General features: G+C 39.1%; 1 protein-coding gene across 1 annotated transcript in view; it reads left to right on the top strand.

Annotated features, from left to right (window-relative positions):
- Nucleotides 1-17,407, top strand: part of LOC148891367 (ephrin type-A receptor 4-A-like) — a 42,334-nt gene extending 24,927 nt beyond the window's left edge. Inside the window, exons 6-19 of the mRNA XM_089007851.1 lie at nucleotides 1,059-1,214; nucleotides 2,859-3,356; nucleotides 6,581-6,705; nucleotides 6,808-6,967; nucleotides 7,044-7,155; nucleotides 8,910-8,968; nucleotides 10,014-10,127; nucleotides 10,202-10,387; nucleotides 11,421-11,482; nucleotides 11,585-11,794; nucleotides 12,187-12,363; nucleotides 15,119-15,306; nucleotides 16,289-16,468; nucleotides 16,573-17,407. Of these exons, the coding sequence (XP_088863977.1) occupies nucleotides 1,059-1,214; nucleotides 2,859-3,356; nucleotides 6,581-6,705; nucleotides 6,808-6,967; nucleotides 7,044-7,155; nucleotides 8,910-8,968; nucleotides 10,014-10,127; nucleotides 10,202-10,387; nucleotides 11,421-11,482; nucleotides 11,585-11,794; nucleotides 12,187-12,363; nucleotides 15,119-15,306; nucleotides 16,289-16,468; nucleotides 16,573-16,690 (2,345 nt within the window). The 3' untranslated portion in view covers nucleotides 16,691-17,407. The remainder of the gene's footprint in view (nucleotides 1-1,058; nucleotides 1,215-2,858; nucleotides 3,357-6,580; nucleotides 6,706-6,807; nucleotides 6,968-7,043; nucleotides 7,156-8,909; nucleotides 8,969-10,013; nucleotides 10,128-10,201; nucleotides 10,388-11,420; nucleotides 11,483-11,584; nucleotides 11,795-12,186; nucleotides 12,364-15,118; nucleotides 15,307-16,288; nucleotides 16,469-16,572) is intronic.
- Nucleotides 17,408-17,663: the final 256 nt, after the last annotated feature.

Raw genomic sequence — 17,663 nt, 5'->3', positions numbered from 1 at the left:
AATGTAAATTTCTCCACTGCGTGACTAATAAAGGCAAATCCAATCCAATTCCAAGCATTAGTATTAGCATTAGCATCTTTGCTAATTTAAAGCCTCATTTGTATCCATGTTGTATTCATTCAACACTTTTTTACTGTGGTGTGTCAAATCTGTGGGATTTTTTGTTCCTTTAACAAGGACTTTTGGTCAAAAATATGATTTCAACTTTGGTGTGATCCTTTGGCGCATTTACCTTCAGAGTGCCTCATTGTTAACCACGAGTGTGTGCATGTCAAAGAAAGAAGACACAATTAATTGACTATCTTTCATGTTTGGTCTGCATTAGAGCGCCACGTTGCAACATGAAACCACCACCCGGTGGATTCCAAGCATTAGCGTTACCATTAGCATCTTCACTAATTTGAAGCCGCATTTGTATCGTAATAATTAAAAAAAAAAAAAAAAAGAATACATTTCATTTATAAGCGCCTTTCAAATCTCTCAAGTTCACTTTACAGTCACAGGATAGGTTTTTCTGTGTGTGAGCAGCGGCAACAGCATGCGCCAGCATTCACTCAACCACTCAAATAGATAGAAAGCTAGGTAGCTAGCTAATAGATAGCTAATAACTAGCTAGGTAGCTAGCTAATAGATCAATAATAATAATAATAATAATAATAATAATAATAATAATAATACATTGTATTTATAAGCACCTTTCCACACTCTCAAGGCCATAGCTAAACGATATCTAGCTAGATAGATAGCCATATAGCTAATAGCTAGCTAGCTATATAGCTATCCAGCCAGCCAGATAGCTAATAAATAGCAAATAGATAGCTAGCTAGATAGCTAGGGATATAGATACAACCTCGGAACCTTATGTACATTTTTTTGTATGTATATTAATAAATCATGTCCTTCACATCCATTTTGTATTAATTCAACTCTTTTTTTTCTGTAATGTGTTGAATCTGTTTTTTTCCCTGAACAAGGACTTTTGGTCAAAAATATAATTTCAACTTTCGTGTGATGCAAGAACAAATCAATAACTGGCATATCTCCGTGTCTTTCTGCAGCGTGCTCCGCTGGTTTCTACAAGTCCGGATCATCTGACGCGGGTTGCTCAAAGTGCCCTCCACACAGCTACTCCCTTCGAGAAGGGGCGACCGTTTGTGACTGCCACTCCGGATACTTTCGTGCTGACAGCGATCCTCCCTCTATGGCTTGTTCCCGTAAGAAAACATTGCTCCATTTGTTGTCATCATGCCCAACATGCCGACGCAATGACTTTCGCTCAACAAACAGACAACATGTTTCTCACTAACCCCAAGCATCCCCTCCGCCTCCTCCACACCAGATGCAAAACAGAGGCAGATACACACTTGTCTAAATGGTTTCGTGATCTTATTACTTATGACTTAACCAGCATCCGCATCTTGTTAGGCGGCTCGGACTGTGACGTGAATAAATGAATGTTACTTTTCTCCTGGTCTGCTTATCTGAGCGTCTCTGTGAGGTCCTGTATTGGAGACCTCAGTAACATAAAAATAAATAAATAAATAGATAGATAGATAAATAAATAAATAAATAAATGCAAATAATTACATTTGAATGGAGCACAGGGTTTTATTGGCTTGGGAAAAATGATAACTCTCACCTGTCCCCCCCTTCAAAAAAACAAACAAAACAAAGCTCTTACAAAATAAACCACTGCTATTGTAAACAACGGCAAAATAAACTCCCATCTGTTCTAAGACATTGAGTTTTTTTTGTCATAACAGAAATACATAAGAATGGGTTCAGTCATTGACTTTTTATGATCTGTCAGGCAATGTTTTTAAAATCATTTGAACATTAAACATTTCCAAACAAAAAAAAAATAAAGTCAGGGTAGCCATGTTGGAATTATTAATTCATTCACTGCCAGACGATGTGCAAATAGGTCTCCGTTTCAGTGCCAGGTTTTTTGTCATTTTCATTCAAATTGTAGGACCCAAAGTATATTGCGTTTCAGGAATACATAGACATTCAATGTAGCGTAAGAAAACGTAAACCAGAGGTGTCGAAGTTAAGGCCCTGGGAGCAAATCTGGGCCGCCACATCATTTTATTTGGCCCGTGAAAGCAAATCAAGAATGTCAAGTGATGCTTGCTAAAGTCTGAACCGGAATTTCAAATTGTCCAATGTAAACCACAATATCAGTCATTATTCTTGACTTGATTTGAAAAGTAGTTATTCATTCATTTGTTGTGCGCTCTGGATGTAATATGCGAAGAGGATGAAACATTCTAATGACTTCCCCAAATTCATAACTGCCCTTGAGAGGAAATTGTAACTACAATGTGGCCCGTGGTAAAAAATCACCTTGACACCCTAGCATTAAACTATCTTCTTTCATCTGAAAAAAAGAGTTAATTCCTAAGTTATATGTGTCTGGAGTTATCTGAGCTTGAAATGGGGGCGGCTGTCCAAAAGGTAAACGCTGCTGCCTTGTGGTGGGGAAAATCATTGCCAGAAGAAGAAAAAATAAAACCCCAACAAATTGGGGAATGGCACGCCACGTCATGCTTTTCAATTCACGAATAAATTCAGGAATGGAGGTGAATGAGTTAAAAGCTTACCATGAGGGAAATGTATGACACAGATTTATTTTCACTGGTATATTTTGTCAAATGTTAGTCTTAATGTGTGTATTCTTCTTTTCTTATTTTGTTAATGATTTCTTTGTTGATGCTGACATTTGTTTACAAAAAAAAAAAGTAAAAGCAGCAGTTGACACTCAAAGGATCGAGAGTTCTTTTGGTCACACTTTGGCAACCTCGGGAGCCATTTTTGCATTTGAACGTTAAACATCTTGTCATTTTCTCCTTCCTCAGAGCCTCCGTCAGCACCACAGCAGCTGATCTCCGTGGTGAACGAGACCTCGGTGCTCCTGGAATGGAGCCCCCCTCGCTGGCTGGGAGGTCGTAGCGACCTTAGCTACAGCCTGGAATGTCTCGTTTGTCAAAGCGACACCTACCCTCCGACGGGTGATCAAACCATCCTCAGGAATCGTAGTACTTCCCAACCCGATGCTCAACAAGGGATGCAATCAGACCAGGGGTTCGTGGGACCTCAAGTCCATATGGAGAGAGGCGTCTACCAGAGAGATTCCTCCAGAGTGGCTTCGACCTCTCAGCTGTGCCAGGCGTGCAGCTCAGACGTGCTTTTCTCTCCGGACCAGACCGGCTTGATGGGCACCCGAGTGGTGGTGAGCGAGCTCAGAGCCCACACTCACTATACTTTCATCGTGCAGGCGCGTAATGGCGTCTCCCAGGACGGTGCTGCCGGAGCCGCCCAGAGTGTATCTGTCTCCGTGACCACCAATCAAGCTGGTAAGAGCTTTTTTTGATTGGCGCTAAAGTCATCGTCGGACGTATGGATTGTGCGTGGGTTCTCAGTGTATGTTTTGTCTAGACCAGATCCTGTTTCGAGAACCTTGCCATGAATAGCTTAAAATGTTAACTGTATTCGTTGTAGCAGTGCGGATGCCATACAGCTTCTCAAACTTGGCGCCGAAATGCAGTTTTGCAAAACGGATCCAAACACGACTATACAAATGTCCAAACAACACCCAGTAAATAAACCATCCAATGAATACATAAATAAAGAGACGAATGAAGGAACGAACGAACAAACAACAAATATGCAAATAAAAAAACAAATGTAAACGAATAAACAAATGTAAATAAATAAACAAATATGCACATAAATATGTACATTTGTAAATAAATGTTAAATAAATATGTAAATAAATGTGCTGAATGCGTAAATATGAAAATACATATATAATTATAATAATGATACCTTTTATGTCAAGTGACTTTCAAAGCTCTCAAGGACACTTTACAGTCACAGAAAAGCATAGATAAATAACATACAAGTATAAATATGTGAATATGTACATATTTTACATATGTACATGTCTAAATCGATATGTAAATAAACATGCAAAGAAACAGATATGTAAACAAACCAATGGATAAATATGCAAATACATAAATATGGAAATAGTCATGTAAATAAATATGTAAATATATAAATAATAAGTAATAAATATGGTAGATATGTAAATGCATATGTAAATGCAAGAGTGATTATGTAGATAAATATGTCAATATTTAAATTGACATGTAAATAAATATGCGAATAGATAGATATGTACATAAATGAATAAATGCATAAATAAATATGTTAAGAAATAAATATGTAAACAAACAAGCAAATGGATAAATACACAAATAAATGAATAATAAATGATTAGATATATATGTGAATAAATAGTTGTGTAAATAAATAAATATGTAAATAAACAAGCAAATGGATATTTAAACAACCAAATACAGTAAAGTCTCGTTATATCGATATCGGATATATCGATAGTCCCGGTTATATCGATACTATTTCTATGCACGCACAGAGAAAATTACATGCAAACAGGGTCGGATATATCGATAGTCCCGGTTATATCGATATTTTTTCGGACTCCCTTGAATATCGATATAACGAGACTTTACTGTATATAAATACACAGATAACTAGATTGATAGATAGATAGATAGATAGATAGATAGATAGATAGATAGATAGATAGATAGATAGATAGATAGATAGATAGATAGATAGATAGATAGATAGATAGATAGATAGATAGATAGATAGATAGATAGATAGATAGATAGATAGATAGATAGACAGGTTGAATCATGAACTATTAATGCTGCATGGAGGAGCGATTCTAATCAGAATCAGAATCAGACCTTTATTCGTCCCACAATGGGGAAATGTGATTATTATCTTATTTTTTAAAAAACCCACCTTGTTATTGTCATTTTATTAAAGTTTTTGGGATGTATTTTTAGCCGCAATAAAATCTGGCACGTGGAAAGCGATAAAAATCATTTCCGTTGCGCTTTCTTCATTTGGAATTGCCGTACCTCACTGCCATAGTTGCCATACTTATTACGCTGTCCTCCTACGCTAAATAATAGACGAATTAATTATAGGGGTCTTTTAGGAAATTCACATCACTGGCTGAAATACAAAGAGTGAACACCGCGCATACAAAAACACAATGTAAAAATCGAAAGAGTAACTTGGAAGATTGTGTCCTTTGCGAACCATTTTTTTTTTAAATGACTTCTGTCGTTTTTATGGTGTGTTTCATTTTAGTTGATGGGGTGTTTGCCGAGACTTTGTCCTTTCCCGCGCGCGGCCTCACTTAGTGTTTCTAGACCACCTCTCAGGTGTCTTAGCTTGAAGTTTTTGCGTTAGCATTTTGGTTTTTTGAAAAGTAACTCACCTGCTAAGTTTGAGGTGCCCCGGGGAAATAAGTTAGCATGAGCGTGTGCCTGTGATGTGTCAAGCCCAACCTGCACGGCCATATGGCTTCGCGTCATGACTCACATACACGGAAAGGACCTGTGGAAAATGGAGCGATGGAGACCTATAGAGCCAGTGAGGTGTTTTGTCCCACTGGAATAGGACGGAATAAGATTTAGGTTAGTTCTCATGAGCACTGGGTCAATGGGATTGTGAGAAAGGTTCGCCATATATTACAGTGATACCTCAGTTTACGAACCCCTTGGCTTACGAACTTTTCGGTTGACGAATGTGACATTTATGAAAATTTTGCCTTGGCATACGAACTTTTTTTCCTACACGGAGCTGCCTCAATGAGTGATGTGTCGTTCGCAAACGAGCCCATTCTTCTAACAACAAAATGGCATCCGACTGTTTTTGTCCTCTATTCCGCCGCCCCCAGTCTTCGGTTAAAGCCACGTGATTGGTCAAGAAAGCAGCAGTGAGGGGGGTGGTTTAAACATTAAAGAGACAGGCAGACGACAGTGAGAGTTTCAACTTTGATAAGTCAAAGGCAGACTGTAGACTGCAAGGTTAAAATATCCCATCAATCAGGCTCCACAAACAAACCCCACAAGCCATCTGTACACTTGATGCGAAAAGCTATCAACCCAGCTGAACAGAACACAATTGATTAGGAACCAGGTAAAATTATCGCAGAGAAAGCACCTCCAAGGGATCATTCTTCAAGATGGTGAAAGAAGGCTACGTTCCTCATCAAGTGTTTAATGCTGATGAAATCGGCCACTCCATTCCATCAAGCCATCAACGACCATCACAAAGCTAAATAAAATGACTTTATTATACAGTACAGTTTATTTCTTTAATTATAATTCCATAGCACATTTATTATACATAAAATAAGGTATATTTTGTGTAGTTTTAAGGCTTAGAAAATTAGAAAGTAGACATTTATGTTTTATGGGGACCTGTGAACGGATTATTCTCATTTTAATGGTTTCCTACGGGAAATTATTTTTCGCCTTACACACTCTGTCTGGGAACCAATTAAGTTCATAAGCCAAGGTATCACTGTACTTATATATAATTGCGGCCTTCACGATATAAGGTGCACATATGCAGTTTGAATGAGATGCAACATAAGAGTTGTCCACTTGACCACCAAGCTGCTTTTTTCATATATTGTTTTATATATATATATTTAATTTAATTTGATTTTAATCTCTCTGTCCATCAGCTCCCTCTCGAGTGTCATCCGTTCATGCCACGGATCTCACGAGGCACACTTTGTCGTTGTCATGGCAACAGCCCGATCAACCCAACGGGGTCATCCTGGAATACGAGGTCAAGTTCTACGAGAAGGTGAGCGTCCGGCATGTTAATTGAGACCATCAAGTTGCCCGGAATGCCAATATTTCATTGTTCAGGCGTTCAAAGCATGCCACCTTTGTCTGCACGAATCAGGATCAGAGGGAGAGGTCCTACCGCATAATGAGGACCTTCTCTCGAAAGGCTGAAGTCACGGGACTCAACCCGCTAACGGTTTACGTCTTTCACGTGCGGGCTCGTACCGCCGCCGGCTATGGAGAGTTCAGCACCCCGTTTGAATTTGCAACCAATTCAGGTAATGACAACTATTGCCTGTTCCAGTTTGTTGTGGGGGGTAATGATCATGAAACATGTTTTTTTTTACCTGTTAGATCCCTTCCCTCTGATCGGAGAAGGCGTCAACTCCACCTTCCTGTTGCTGTCCGTGAGCGGGGTTGGAATTCTGTTGCTTATATCTGCAGCTGTTTTGATCATTAGTCGCAGGTACACATACAAACACAAACACAAATACACTAGACAAGCAGGTGCACACTCACATTTGAGAACTTCACAATCATCAACACTGGCCACAGTATTACACTCACAATGAGATCCCATGGAGGGCGCTCAGAGATAAAAATGTTTTGATGGAGCCACACAATTAATGTCTGTATTATTCTGAGAGGCATTGTGAATTGGTTTCCCTTATTCAGCCACCACGAAAGGCTGAATATCAAACATCTCCCATTATGACATATGGTATATGTTTGATGTCCCTTGAGGAGAACAATCTATCCGGCTAGCGATAGCTAGCAAGCTAGCTAGCTAGGTATGTAGCAAGCAAGCAAGTGCGCTAGTTGTCTGTCTATCTGTCTATCTATGTATCTGTCTGTCTAGCTGTCTGTCTCACTATCTAGCTACCTAGATATCTATATAGCTAGCTAGCTATCTAACTAGCTGTCTAGCTGTATAGCTATATGTCTAGCTGTTTCGCTTTCTAGCTGTCTAACTATCTATCTAGCTGTCTTGCTATCTAGGTAGCTAGCTAGCTGACTTGCTATCTGTCTCGCTGTCTGTCGAGCTGTCTGTCTCGCTATCTAGCTATCTAGCTAGCTGTCAGCTGTCTAACTATCTAGCTATCTGTCTTGCTATCTAGCTAATTATCTAGCTCGCTAGCTGTCTTTCTATCTAGCTAATTATCTAGCTAGCTAGTTAGCTATCTGTCTAGCTGTCTTTCTATCTAGCTAATTATCTAGCTAGCTAGTTAGCTATCTGTCTAGCTGTCTGTCTCGCTACCTAGCTATCTTGCTAGCTAGCTGTCTACCTAGCTATCTAGTTAGCTCTCTAACTAGCTGTCTAGCTATCTGTCTATCTGCCAAGCTATCTATCTAGTTGTCTAGCTATATGTCCAGCTGTGTAACTATCTATCTAGCTGTCTTGCTATTGAGCTAATTATCTACTTAGCTAGCTAGCTGTCTAGCTATCTAGCTAGTTATCTAGCTAGTTCTTTCCACAAAAAGTGTGTCTGGTTCCATTGAAGAACCAATGTTTTGGTCCCCAATAATTCCATCTTCATTATGTATGAATCCTAATTAAAAATTAGGGTTTGTTAGGATTTATTATGATTTTTTTTCTTAAAGCCCCCAATTTCTGCATCCATCCTTTCCCATTCCCATTCGATGATGCAGGTGTGCCTAATGGAGTGCCCGTTGAGTGTCTTTGTAATGCATAATGCATTTTCCTTAAATGGCATCACTATTGTGAAGAAAAACGCCCACGCCATTGTAAATAAGGCGTGTGTGTTACCTGTAGCTTTTTTTTGGAAAGGCGATTAGAGTGGAGACAGTGATAATCCCGTTGTCCCTCACTTGTCATCACTGTCTCCTCTTCGTTGTTTCTGTGTGTGTGTGTGTGTGCATGCACACAAAGCCATAGCAGGTGCGCACAAAGGACATTAAACACACCTGTTCCTGTTCATCCACAAAGGTTTTTTTTGGGGGGGTACTCTCTCTGTTTCATGAAAACCACCTTTTATCTCAACCTACCTGATGTCAACCTCCCCCCATCAAGCCACCGATACCCTTTTCTCCTGCTCCCCCCATTACCCAAACGCTTTCATGTTCTCGCGCTGTGTCCTTCCTGCTGTCATTGTCATCACTCCCACACCCCCTCCAATACCCAAAAAAAGGGGGAAAAGTGTAATTGGCTTGCTTTTAGTGTGATATATGTGTCACTATTATTATTTTTTTTGCGAGCAGGAGGAGCAAGTACAGTAAAACCAAGCAAGACTCAGAAGAGGAGAAACATCTTAATCCAGGTAGATTTTACATGCAAATACTGCTACCCCCTTTAAAGTGTTATTCTACTAAGTCATTTATATAATGTGTAGCCAAAACATCACTCTCACCTCTCATCCTCCTTCGCATCTTTTTTTTGCAAGTGTCCATGATTTTTGAACAGGAATTTATGCGGGGATAAATTTGTGGCAGCATATCAGGAAATCGAATGTATGTAGGTAGGATAGTTTATATTTTTGCATAACGCTGACTAATACAATTCTGAATGACTTCATATATCTACATTTGTTTTGTATCTCTCTCGCTCGCCCTCTCTCTCGCTCGCCCTCTCTCTCTCTCTTTATATATATATATATATATATATATATATATATATATATATATATATATATATATATATATATATATATATATATATATATAGTCATCTGCCTAGTTAGCTATCTATTTGCTATCTGGCTGGCTACCTAGCTATCTAGTTATCTATCTATGTATTAACAATAATATATAGATATCTAGCTAGCTATCTAGCTAGCTAACTATCTATTAGCTATCTATTGGCTAGCCAGCTAGCGTTCTATCTATCTATTTGAGTGACTTCCGGGTTGAGTGAACACTTGCGCGTGTGGTTGCCGCTGCTCACCCACAGAAAAAACGTATCCTGTCTCTGTAAAGTGTCCTTGAGAGTTTTGAAAGGCGCTTATAAATACAACATATTATTATTATTATTATTATTATTATTATTATTATTATTATTATTATTATTTGTTCTGTGTTTCTGGCATTGAACCATCACCTGGGTAAAGTTAAAAAAATAAATACATTTAAATGAAAAATTAAAATAAAATCAAAACCAACACTGTAAACCCTCGAGTGTCTGTTAAGAGGGCTCATTATTTTGCATGATGATCTTCATATTTAATTCATAAAATGACCTTCATTGCCCTTCATTGCCATGGAAAGTTTCCAAATTGGACTATTTCCTAAATTAATGGCCATTTCCCGGAATCTTTCCACCTCTATGCCTCCCTCACACTTTCCCTTGCTTGTTCTCCTCTGCGGCAGGCGTGAAGATCTACGTGGATCCGTTCACCTACGAGGACCCAGATCAGGCCATCCACGAGTTTGCCAAGGAGATTGACGTGAGCTGCATTCACATCGAGAGAGTTATCGGCATGGGTGAGCCGGCTAATAATGCGCGCACCATCATGAACCTGCGCCCACGTGCGCTGACCTTGCCATTTTCCGCGTAGGAGAGTTTGGCGAGGTGTGCAGCGGCCGATTGCGTTTACACGGAAAGCGAGAGGTGTACGTGGCCATTAAAAGCCTGAAGGCGGGCTATTCGGACAAGCAAAGGCGAGACTTCCTGTCGGAGGCGTCCATCATGGGGCAGTTTGACCACCCGAACATCATCAGGCTGGAAGGAGTTGTCACCAGATGTGAGTCCGTGGGGAGGGGTGGTCCAGTGCCAGGGTTTTTATCATTGTCTCTCAAATTCCAGGACCCATAGAATATTGTGTTTTAGGACTCCATAAAAATTCAGTGGAGCGTTACAAACCTTAGACTGGCTTCTTTCATCAGAAATTCTTTCATCTAGAACTGCTTCATGTCATAAAGAGGGTACTTCAAGTGCTGAAGAACGTTTGTGTTGTCATATTATTTGTTATGTAGTTTTTTTTCTGTCTTTTTGACTTAAAGATGGCGCCGCAAGAGTTTTTCTACTTCTTTCTTTCCTTTCCTGTTCCTTTCATAACTTTGCTGCTGTGTTACTTCCGGGTAGAGTGAACTCTAGCGCGAATAGCTGCCGCTGCTCACCCGCCCCCTAAAAAAAAAAAAAAAAAAAAAAAAAAAACTTCTTATCCCGTGACTGTAAAGTGTGCTTGAGAGTTTTGAAAGGCACTTAGAAATTAAATGTATTATTATTATTATTAGTAGTAGTAGTAGTAGTAGTAGTAGTAGTAGTAAAAAATCAGCTTGACACCCTAGCATTAAACTATCTTCTTTCATCTGAAAAAAGTTAATTCCTAAGTTATATGTGTCTGGAGTTATCTGAGCTTGAAATGCCGGCGGCTGTACAAAATACAGTACAATACTTTAACAACAGCTGAAGTTGGATCACAGCGCTAACATTGAAAAAAGGGAAATGCTAGCCCCCTCGTGAAAGTTAAAAAACATTGCCAGTGGTCTGACCAGTGCTTTATCGGCACCCTTGCAAGAAAAAACAAAAAATTCGGGAATGGCGCTCCACGTCACACTTTTCAATTCCCGAATAATTTCGGGAATGGCAGTGAATGAGTTAATCAGAATCAGTAAGCCTTTTATCGTGCCACAATGGGGAAATTAGCATTAACATGGCAACACCAAGAAGCTGAAATCTAATTGGACAAAAATAATGAAATAAATGTACTCGTACTGGGAGAAAAAAGAATCATTGGTACAAATCAAACCACCGAATACGTCTTTTGTCTTTAGGTAAACCACTCATGATCATTACGGAATACATGGAAAACGGATCCTTGGATGCCTTTCTTCGGGTATGTTCTTCCTCTCATTTCACACTCCTTTTGATGTAAGAGCGAGATGTCATTTCAACGTCAAGTGTTGTTCACGTTTCATTGGCTCTTGTCACCGATCAGAAACACGATGGCCAGTTCACGGTGATCCAGCTGGTGGGCATGCTGCGCGGAATCGCCTCCGGTATGAAGTACCTGTCGGATATGAGTTACGTTCATCGAGACCTCGCCGCACGAAACATCCTGGTCAACAGCAACCTGGTCTGTAAAGTGTCTGACTTTGGCCTCAGTCGGATTTTGGAAGATGACCCGGAAGCTGCATACACCACACGGGTAAAAACATAAACTCTACTATTCATGTCAACATCACAATTTAAAGGACAACCGACACCATTTTTTTTGTTTCCTAACTGGCATCAGAAAAACGTTTTATAACATCTAAAATACCCAAAAACACGCAGGCTAATATTTTTAGTCAAATGCTAAACACCAATAAAAATGTGTTAATGTGTCCCAAAACTACTTCAAAAGGACCTCGGAGATGCCGAGTTTCAGAAGGTCCCGCCCCCTTGTTCGTGAGGTCACGCCAGGACGTCTTGCCTTGCTCTAGAATCAAAACCATGGCTTCAGATTTTACAAATTATGGACACAACATGTCCGGAGGCGTCGGTTGTCCTTTCACACTGTCATCTGAATGGTAACAAGTTTACCTGTCGTTATTTCAGGAAGCCCTTGGCACTTACCTCTCCCCCGGCGGAAAGATTCCCATCAGGTGGACGGCTCCGGAAGGCATCGCCTACAGGAAATTCACCACAGCCAGTGACGTGTGGAGTTACGGCATCGTCATGTGGGAAGTGATTTCGTACGGCGAGAGGCCCTATTGGGACATGAACAACCAGGATGTGAGTATTTTTATCTTATCTGACCTACAAGTCATCTTAACTATCTGAAGACAGAGTAAAACTCCATCGGTGTGTTTCAGGTGGATGAAAAGCTTACTTTTCACCAGATATGAAACTGAAACTGAAAAACAAGTCATGATATCAGAAAGCAAAATGATATTGTTGATACACAATGTGTACAATACGATACATATTAATTGATACAACGCTTTAACAATAGATGAAGAAAACAATCGGGGTGACTGGCAAAAGTGAAGAGATGACCAGCATTTATTATTATTATTATTATTATTATTATTATTATTATTATTATTATAGAGGGGGGTTGTCACATATTGTTTTGTGTCTTGCACAAATGAACCCCCCCACCCAGACGTAGCATGCCGAGAAACACATGGTAATTTGTTGTTTTTGGCCTCATGGTGTGTTTGTGGTGTGCTATCTGGCTAACTATCTATTTAGCTATCTATTCGATATATGGCTATCTGGCTATCTGGCTAATTATCTCGCTAGCAAGCTATTAGCTATCAATTAGCTAGCTAGCTAGCTAGCTTTTTATTTATTTGAGTTACTTCCACAATTAGCTAGCTACCTAGCTTTCTATCTATTTGAGTTACTTCCGGGTTGAGTGAACACTGGCGCATGTGGCTGGCGCTGCTCACCCACAGGAAAAAAATCTGCCTAGTTAGCTATCTATTTGCCTTCTGGATGGCTAGCTAGCTATCTATTAGCTATATAGTTATCTAGCTAACTGGCTAGCTTCCTAGCTAGCTAGCTATTAGCTATATAGTTATCTACCTATCTGGCTATCTATTAGTTATCTATTGGCTATCTAGCTATCTATTAGCTATATAGTTGTCTAGCTAACCGGCTAGCTACCTATCTATCTATTAGCTCTCTATTGGCTAGCTAGCTAGCTTTCTATCTATTTGAGTGACTTCCGGGTTGAGTGAACGCTTGCATGTTTGGATGCCGCTGCTCACGCACAAAAAAACTTTTCCTGTGACTGTAAAGTGACCTTGGGAGTCTTGAAAGGCGCTTATAAATTTATAAATCAAATGTATTATTATTATTATAAAATGGTTGGAAAAGGTACAGCGGAGGCGTTGTGTCTGGATCGCTACTCTCAAATGCACATTTTTTTCTTTAAATCAAAAAGACACCCTTGATAAATCTGCATTAGTATGTTGATTGGACCTCGGGGATGTAAATAGACTCATAAAGTAGTTTCACATATGGCGCTGTAAGGAAAACATCACATCAAAAGCCTTCTTTGTAATCCATTAGTCAAAGGCTTGAAATTTCGACATTACAGGACCATCAAAGGGCAATTCCAAACGCTTATCCTGTCTTCATAACAAAATATGGATTCCCCAAGGCCATGAACGAGTGATTGTTTGTTTGATTATTCTGTGATGCTTTTGAGGACAAAAAATAAAGAGATGGAGTACATGTGATTGATTTAAAACAACCGCATAGCTTTCCTTGAGAGTGGGTTTAGCTTAATGCTAACACACCGTGCGTGTATCATAAGCTAACAGGTAGCATCAATAGTTTGTGTTGATTGATTGGATTGGATTGGATTGGATTGGATTGGATTAGCCTTTATTCGTCTCGAAGTGGAGAAATTTACATTTCACAGGAGCAAAGTTATGAAAGGGAGAGGAAAGGAAGGAAATAAGTAAAAAAAATCAAAATACAGGAGATGCTGGAAAGGCAGCCACTCTCGCGGCGCCATCTTGAAGTTGTCCAACAAATATCTGTACACAAACTCAAACAGTGACGCATGTACACCCCTCCCCCAATAAATAAATAAAATGTTTCATTGATTTTACTCAGTTATAATGTCAGTTGGCCGCACACAATAAAACCATTTGGCTGTCGGCCATTTTATTGTGTGACAAAATAACATTGAGGAGATTAAACAGACCATTTTTTCCTGTGTATAAAGGCAAATAACAACAGTTACCGGGTTATATTTTTACTGATCTGTGAAAAATGGCTACCAGTAATATTTCGTCAGGTCACCTTAAAGGACAACTGACACCATTTTTTGGTTAATAACTGACATCAGAAAAACGTTTTATAGCATCTAAAATACCCAAAACACGAAGGCTGATATTTTTAAATATAGCTATATGCGGCGCAATCTTTGTAAATTGCGCTTAGTAGAAGTCATTTGAAGTGATTTTACAAATTATGGACGCAACTTGTCCGAAGGTGTCTGTTGTTCTTTAATTGATAAAATGTTTTTCAAACGTCTTCATGACGGTAGCCACAGACACAGGAAAGAGTTGGAGAGGCCACATTTAGACCGTCACATTTTATAAGCCAAGCCCCCCCCCCACAAAAAAAAATACATTTTGCCCACAACTGGTTTCGGTTTGGACGTTTATTCCCGTAGACGCCAATTATGCAAACTTCAATGAGGCCCCCTTGATGTAGAAGAATACATGAAACAGGCTCCTCGTCTCTGATATTACCGGAAAGGATTTCTGAAGGCAAAACAAAGCACAAGGTGTGTGTTTAACCTTTTCACCCTCGCAGTGATTTTTGTTACTTTAGCTTTCAAGCCGGCGTAGGCCAATGAATCAATGACAATTTACAGACACAGAAATAGAAAGCAACGTAAAAAACTTTGACACGTGATAAGGTTCAAGGTCCGTTTTGTTAATTTGAAGGGATTGTAATTCACCATCTGAAGCGTTTATTATTATTATTCTTTTTAATCTACCAATTTGTGTCTTTCGCATAGGTGATAAAAGCAATAGAGGAAGGCTACCGTCTTCCTGCTCCCATGGACTGTCCGGTGGTCCTGCACCAGCTCATGTTGGACTGTTGGGAACGAGACAGAGCAGAAAGACCCACTTTCAGCCAGATCCTCAACATGCTGGATAAACTGATTCGAAACCCTGGGACTCTGCGCCGAACTGGAGGGGAAAGGTATGATGTGTACAATCATGTTCACCCCAAAAAATATTATATCTATCTATCTATCTATCTATCTATCTATCTATCTATCTATCTATCTATCTATCTATCTATCTATATATATATATATATATATATATATATATATATATATATATATATATATATATATATATATATATATATATATATATATATATATATATATATATATATACAGTAAAGTCTCATTATGTCGATATTCAAGGGAGTCCGAAAAAATATCGATATAACCGGGACTATCGATATATCCGACCCTGTTTGCATGTAATTTTCTCCGTGCGTGCATAGAAATAGTATCGATATAACCGGGACTATCGATATATCCGATATCGATATAACGAGATTTTACTGTATCTATCTATCTATCTATCTATCTATCTATCTATCTATCTATCTATCTATCTATCTATCTATCTATCTATCTATATGTATATAATGTATATATATATATATATATATATATATATATATATATATATATATATATATATATATATATATATATATATATATATATATATATATATATATACACAGTGAGACCTCAACTTACGAACTTAATTGGTTCCCAGACAGAGTGTGTAAGGTGAAAAGTGTGTATCTCAAAAAAAAGTTTCCCATAGGAAACTATTAAAATGGGAATAATCCGTTCCCGGGTTTCCATAAAATATACTTTTCAACTAAATAAGCCTTAAAACTACACACAACATACCTTATTCTATGTATAATAAATGTGCTATTGTATTGTAATGAAAGAAATACACTGCATTGTATCATAAAGTCACTTTATTTAAATCATTTATGGCTTGATGGAATGGCGTTGGAGGTCGAAGGTCAAAGGGAATTGCTGTTTGGAAGGAGAGGCGCAAAGCGAGCTAAATAATGCATTCAATTTTGATTCAATTGTGATCTTTTACACCAATTTCAATGTATTCACTCTGTGTCCTCACAGACCCGCAGTGTTGGAGTCACTAGCGTGTCCGGAAGTGTGTGTTTCGGTACTACCAGAAGTGTGTACGTCCAAGTGGGCACTGTGTGAGTGGCTCCAGTCCATTGGTTTGGAAAGGTACACAGAGACACTACTAGCAGGAGGATATTCCAACCTCGACAACCTACTGGCACTCACACACCAGTGAGTGCAACTTTTGTGTGACAATGTCTTCAACGTTTGGTTTTCAACTTCACGCTTGACACTAATAACGTCACTACTTTTTTTCCTTCTCTCTGTGCCCACAGGGAGATGGACAGATTGGGAATCATCACACCATCACACCAGGACATACTCGTTGCCAGTGCCCAGCAAGAAATATTGTCTCAAATGCAGCACATGCAACATACAATGGTTCCGGTCTGAGTCACAGATCAAGACACCCGAATTCCATTTACCTCACCTGTGCACTTTAGGGGGGACTTTTCACCTGTGGATCAGGAGTAGAATGGACGTGAGACGTGAGAAAGTCGCACTTGTGTCAACCTCCATCCATGCGTTGCGTTCTAAAAAGAACACACGCAATCTGGATGTTGGCCACAGACTGCTACTGAGACTCAATCCCCATCTTCTTCTTCACTTTTTAATTTAGCATTCTTTTATGATCCGTTTTGTGAAAGCTGGCGTAAAAGCAAAATGGCTTCCAGTTTTATTTCGGGACTTTCTTTGCTGCTTTGGGCTTGACTTGAACAACAGTGCCCATGTATGTGTGTGTCCGCGCGTGCATGCGTGTGATTACAATGTAAATTCACAAACAGTTCTCCTGTGTCCAAATGTTGCACGTCTTTCAACATTCTTGATTTGCAAAATGAAATTGGGAGCAGTCGGGGCCAAATTTGTCGTTACTTGTTGCAGACTAACATACATTTTCTTTTTCTTTTTTTTTATAGTTCCTTCGGTTGAATTGTATTGATTAGACATTTGCATTAGAATGTCATGTCAGTCTTGACTGTCTCTCATTAGCTCCATGAAATATTTTATTTATGGCCTTTTTTTGTATGTAGTTTTTACTGTATATTGTAAATTAGAAGCGATGAGGGGAAAACTGAATTGATTGCCATGTTGCATTACAATAAATGCCAAATTCCATCAATGGACATATTTGTATAATATTGACTACATTGACTCTTTTCAGTGATCCGTTTATCGGCCACAGGATGACGGACACGTAACAGTTAAAGCATAAAGTGGTAACATCATTCAGTGGATAGGATATACTTGCAGAGAGGCAAAATACAGAGGATAAATAATACACGCCTGCCAGTGTGAGTATTGCTGCTTTGTCTATTTACAACTCGATTTACATCGGAGAGAAAGAGCACCAGTTAGCTAACTGGAT

The sequence above is a fragment of the Hippocampus bargibanti genome, linkage group LG11 (genome assembly GCF_051943395.1).
Source record: "Hippocampus bargibanti isolate YZ-2025 linkage group LG11, ASM5194339v1, whole genome shotgun sequence".
Lineage (NCBI taxonomy): Eukaryota > Metazoa > Chordata > Actinopteri > Syngnathiformes > Syngnathidae > Hippocampus > Hippocampus bargibanti.
The sequence above is the reverse complement of the archived record's forward strand: the minus strand, read 5'-3'. Positions and strand labels throughout refer to the sequence as shown.